The sequence below is a fragment of the Electrophorus electricus genome, chromosome 22 (assembly GCF_013358815.1).
Source record: "Electrophorus electricus isolate fEleEle1 chromosome 22, fEleEle1.pri, whole genome shotgun sequence".
Lineage (NCBI taxonomy): Eukaryota > Metazoa > Chordata > Actinopteri > Gymnotiformes > Gymnotidae > Electrophorus > Electrophorus electricus.
In genome coordinates this window covers 13,338,755-13,343,754 of record NC_049556.1, presented here as the reverse complement: position 1 = coordinate 13,343,754, position 5,000 = coordinate 13,338,755, and the positions used below count along the sequence as shown (strand labels likewise).

The following is a 5,000-nucleotide window of genomic DNA, read 5'->3' as shown; positions in this document are numbered from 1 at the left end:
TAGTATAAAGCCAGTATAAAGGCTAGTATAAAGACTAGTATAAAGACTAGTATAAAGGCTAGTATAAAGGCTAGTATAAAGACTAGTATAAAGGCTAGTATAAAGGCTAGTATAAAGACTAGTATAAAGGCTAGTATAAAGGCTAGCATAAAGGCTAGCATAAAGGCTAGCATAAAGGCTAGTATAAAGGCTAGTATAAAGGCTAGTATAAAGGCTAGTATAAAGGCTAGTATAAAGGCCAGTATAAAGCCAGTATAAAGGCCAGTATAAAGACTAGTATAAAGACTAGTATAAAGGCTAGTATAAAGGCTAGTATAAAGACTAGTATAAAGCCAGTATAAAAGCTAGTATAAAGACTAGTATAAAGGCTAGTATAAAGACTAGTATAAAGGCTAGTATAAAGACGAGTATAAAGACTAGTATAAAGACTAGTATAAAGACTAGTATAAAGACTAGTATAAAGCCAGTATAAAGGCTAGTATAAAGACTAGTATAAAGGCTAGTATAAAGGCTAGCATAAAGGCTAGCATAAAGGCTAGTATAAAGGCTAGTATAAAGGCTAGTATAAAGGCTAGTATAAAGACGAGTATAAAGACTAGTATAAAGACTAGTATAAAGGCTAGTATAAAGCCAGTATAAAGACTAGTATAAAGGCTAGTATAAAGGCTAGTATAAAGGCTAGTATAAAGACTAGTATAAAGGCTAGTATAAAGACTAGTATAAAGGCTAGTATAAAGGCTAGTATAAAGACTAGTATAAAGGCTAGTATAAAGGCTAGTATAAAGGCCAGTATAAAGGCTAGTATAAAGGCTAGTATAAAGGCTAGTATAAAGACTAGTATAAAGGCTAGTATAAAGACTAGTATAAAGGCTAGTATAAAGGCTAGTATTAAGACTAGTATAAAGGCTAGCATAAAGGCTAGTATAAAGGCTAGTATAAAGGCTAGTATAAAGCCAGTATAAAGGCTAGTATAAAGGCTAGTATAAAGGCTAGTATAAAGCCAGTATAAAGGCTAGTATAAAGGCTAGTATAAAGACTAGTATAAAGGCTAGTATAAAGCCAGTATAAAGGCTAGTATAAAGGCTAGTATAAAGACTAGTATAAAGGCTAGTATAAAGCCAGTATAAAGGCTAGTATAAAGCCAGTATAAAGACTAGTATAAAGGCTAGTATAAAGCCAGTATAAAGGCTAGTATAAAGCCAGTATAAAGGCTAGTATAAAGGCTAGTATAAAGGCTAGCTGGCCTGTGATTGGGCACCTGGTTCATTGTGGTCGCACTGCACAGCTGCAACATCACTGTTTAACAGAAGTGACTGGGGTTTGGAGAGGGTGCATTCAGCCAATGAGAGCTCTGATCCAGTGCATCTCACACGCACGCACTGTGGCCACGCTCCCTCAGTGTGGCGCTCGTGCTGCTTCACCCTCAGCGCAGCAACAGCGCCCCTAAAGGGTAAGAGAGGAACAGCAGGAATGGTTGACTGTGCAGTGCTCTGTCAACATGGCCAGTCAGTTACAGAGTTCAGTTAATAGAAGTGATGTATGTGGTGTAGTGTATACTGTGTGGTGTATGTGGTGTAGGGTATGTAGTGTAGTGTATATGGTGTATTGTATAGTGTATGTGGTGTATATATAGTGTATTGTATATTGTATAGTGTATATGGTGTATTGTATATTGTGTATTATATATTGTGAGTGTATGTGGTGTAGTGTATATTGTATAGTGTATGTGGTGTCGTGTATAGGGTGTACTGTATATTGTATAGTGTATGTGGTGCAGTGTATGTGGTGTATTGTATATTGTATAGTGTATGTGGTGCAGTGTATATGGTGTAGTGTATGTGGTGTATTGTATATTGTGTAGTGTATATTGTGTAGTGTATGTGGTGCAGTGTATGTGGTGTAGTATATGTGGTGTATTGTATATTGTATAGTGTATGTGGTGCAGTGTATGTGGTGTATTGTATATTGTATAGTGTATGTGGTGTCGTGTATAGGATGTATTGTATATTGTGTAGTGTATTTGGTGCAGTGTATGTGGTGTATTGTATATTGTATAGTGTATGTGGTGCAGTGTATGTGGTGTAGTGTATATAATGAGTGTATGTGGTGTACTGTATGTGGTGCAGTGTATGTGGTGTATTGTATATTGTATAGTGTATGTGGTGTCGTGTATAGGGTGTATTGTATATTGTATAGTGTATGTGGTGTAGTGTATATGGTGTAGTGTATGTGGTGTATTGTATATTCTATAGTGTATGTGGTGCAGTGTATGTGGTGTATTGTATATTGTATAGTGTATGTGGTGTAATGTATGTGGTGCACTGTATGTGGTGTATTGTATATTGTATAGTGTATGTGGTGCAGTGTATGTGGTGCAGTGTATGTGGTGTATTGTATATTGTATAGTGTATGTGGTGTAGTGTATATGGTGTAGTGTATGTGGTGTATTGTATATTCTATAGTGTATGTGGTGCAGTGTATGTGGTGTAGTGTATATTGTATAGTGTATGTGGTGTCATGTATAGGGTGTATTGTATATTGTATAGTGTATGTGGTGTAGTGTATATGGTGTAGTGTATGTGGTGTATTGTATATTCTATAGTGTATGTGGTGCAGTGTATGTGGTGTATTGTATATTCTATAGTGTATGTGGTGTAGTGTATGTGGTGTCATGTATAGGGTGTATTGTATATTGTATAGTGTATGTGGTGTATTGTATATTCTATAGTGTATGTGGTGTAGTGTATGTGGTGTATTGTATATTCTATAGTGTATGTGGTGCAGTGTATGTGGTGTCATGTATAGGGTGTATTGTATATTGTATAGTGTATGTGGTGTCATGTATAGGGTGTATTGTATATTGTATAGTGTATAGTGTATGTGGTGCAGTGTATATGATGAGTGTATGTGGAGTCATAGTTGTTTTTGTGGCCTGGTATGGGTGGCACGTATCTGGGTGTGGCCTGGTGAAGATGGGGTGAATGTGGGTGTGGTCTGTTGCATCTGGGTGTGGCCTGCTGCAGGTAAGGTTATATGTGGGTGTGTCCTATTGGAGGTGTGATGTGGACTTTTGCAGGTAGGATTATATATGGGTGTGGCTTTTTTGTATGTGGGTGTGGCCTGTTACCTTGCTATTTTTTTCTTGTGCCGACATACGACATTAGCTGCAGCAGTATCCCACCAGTCATCTCCACACACCAGAGTTTTCCCTTGTAGTCCATCCACTTCCACCAAGACCACCTCATGATGACCAGACTTCTCTAGATGCACCTTAAAAGTGCCTTACACACACACACACACACACACACACACTCACACACACACACACACACACACACACACACACACACACACACACACACACACGCAGTCATTCATGTTTCTCCAGTCTCCTTTTCAAACTTTGCATTGATCCATATTTTACTTTTGTATGTAATAATACCACCAAAATTTTTAGAATATAGTTTCATAAAATTAATGCAGCATATTAACATTTTCAAGAGATCTTTTATAATCTGCATGAATCAGTAACAATCTCTCTGTTTTACTGTGGCTGTGGGCCTCACCGTTACCTCCACATGTGCTCCCGTAATGGGAGAACATCACTGTTTTACTCCTGCAGGCGATAGCCTGTGCCTGACACAGGGAGAAGTAACTGCGCCCGTCCATCCCGCACACGGGTCTGCCCCGACGCAGACACTGGTACGGCAGCTTACACACACACTGGCCTGAGATGCAGCGTCTCCACGGCGGGCAGAACACTTTAGCGCAGGACAGGTGGGTGTAGCTCTTCTTCAGACACTCCTGAGACACCAGATCAGAGGGCGGCTTGGCTGTAGGGGGCTGGAGATGGATATGAGGCCATAACACATCCATTGTTTGCTGCATTTGGTGTTGACCAATTGTGTGAGGGACAGATTCCTCCGGTGGACTCTCCTGAATAAACACAGGACATTAACACAGTCACACAGCCACACAGCTCAGGAGGGTTTCTGACTGCGGAACTTTGATTTATAAAGACAGAATAACAATAAAAAATTAGTAAAGCAACCACAGAACAACAACAAAAAAATTCATACAAAATTAATTTAATAAATAGTTACAATTAATACATGATAAGTCGTAAAATAAACAACAAATAAACAATTAGAAAAATGCTAAGGTAAAAATGTGTGTGTTCAGATGATTTTTTAAGTTCACAGACTAAATGCAGCCTTGCGACTTCTGTGGTTTCTGCTTGGATCAGAAGTAACCCAGCGGTTCATGATCTTAGATGTCATTGTAGAACGGATTCAGTTAGTCAATCTGACATGTAGAAGGCACTAGCCCTCTAACGGCCCTAGACGTAAAAACAACGTTAATGTTTGTTCTGTATTGAACAGGAAGTCAAAGAAGTGCCAACAGGACTAGTGTGATGTGACCAGAGCATCAGACGCTGTATTCTGTCCAAGCTTTCATTGGTCTTTGCTCTTAACGAGTCATCCAGAGAACACTGTCCAATATTAATCCAGACTACAGCCACTGAGCATGGGGCAGGCTTGATTCTCAGACACGCCCCTTTCCCCTCGGGTCACCTGACTTCTAATATCTTCAGCTGGACCCACCTACCACAGAAGAACCTGAGAGGAACCACCCAGAACACATTCTCCTAAACTCCATCTCAGAGCAGCCTTTGTACACACACACACACAGGAGCATACACACGCTTGTACACCCTCTACCTTCAGTTAAACACCTACAGGACTGTGTTACATGTAACGTGTAGTATTTCTCCAAGTTTCTACCTCCCCTCACGTTGCCAACTCTTCCAGAGCTCTTTATTCTGCTTGGCTTTCCTTTATTTAGTGTCTGAGGCAGTTTGGGAGAATTAACAGGATAGACCACCATTCCAGACACAGCCAGAGGAGGTCGTGTACTCGCTTCTGATCACACAGTTAAAAAACAAACAAAAACTCCTTCACACAGGAGAAAACAGGAGCACAAACACCATAAGGTGTGAG

The 5,000-nt window shown here is 39.6% G+C and overlaps 1 protein-coding gene across 2 annotated transcripts in view; it reads right to left on the bottom strand.

Moving 5' to 3' along the window:
- cfi (complement factor I) overlaps positions 1 to 5,000 on the bottom strand; it is a 13,733-nt gene that overhangs the window by 8,158 nt on the left and 575 nt on the right. Inside the window, exons 2-4 of one of the 2 annotated variants that reach the window (XM_026996490.2) lie at positions 3,567 to 3,936; positions 3,128 to 3,281; positions 1,259 to 1,443 (exon numbers count right to left, since the gene is read on the bottom strand). In XM_026996490.2, coding sequence (XP_026852291.2) covers positions 1,259 to 1,443; positions 3,128 to 3,281; positions 3,567 to 3,936 — 709 coding nt within the window. The remainder of the gene's footprint in view (positions 1 to 1,258; positions 1,444 to 3,127; positions 3,282 to 3,566; positions 3,937 to 5,000) is intronic. The other variant, XM_026996491.2, reaches the window with a different exon arrangement.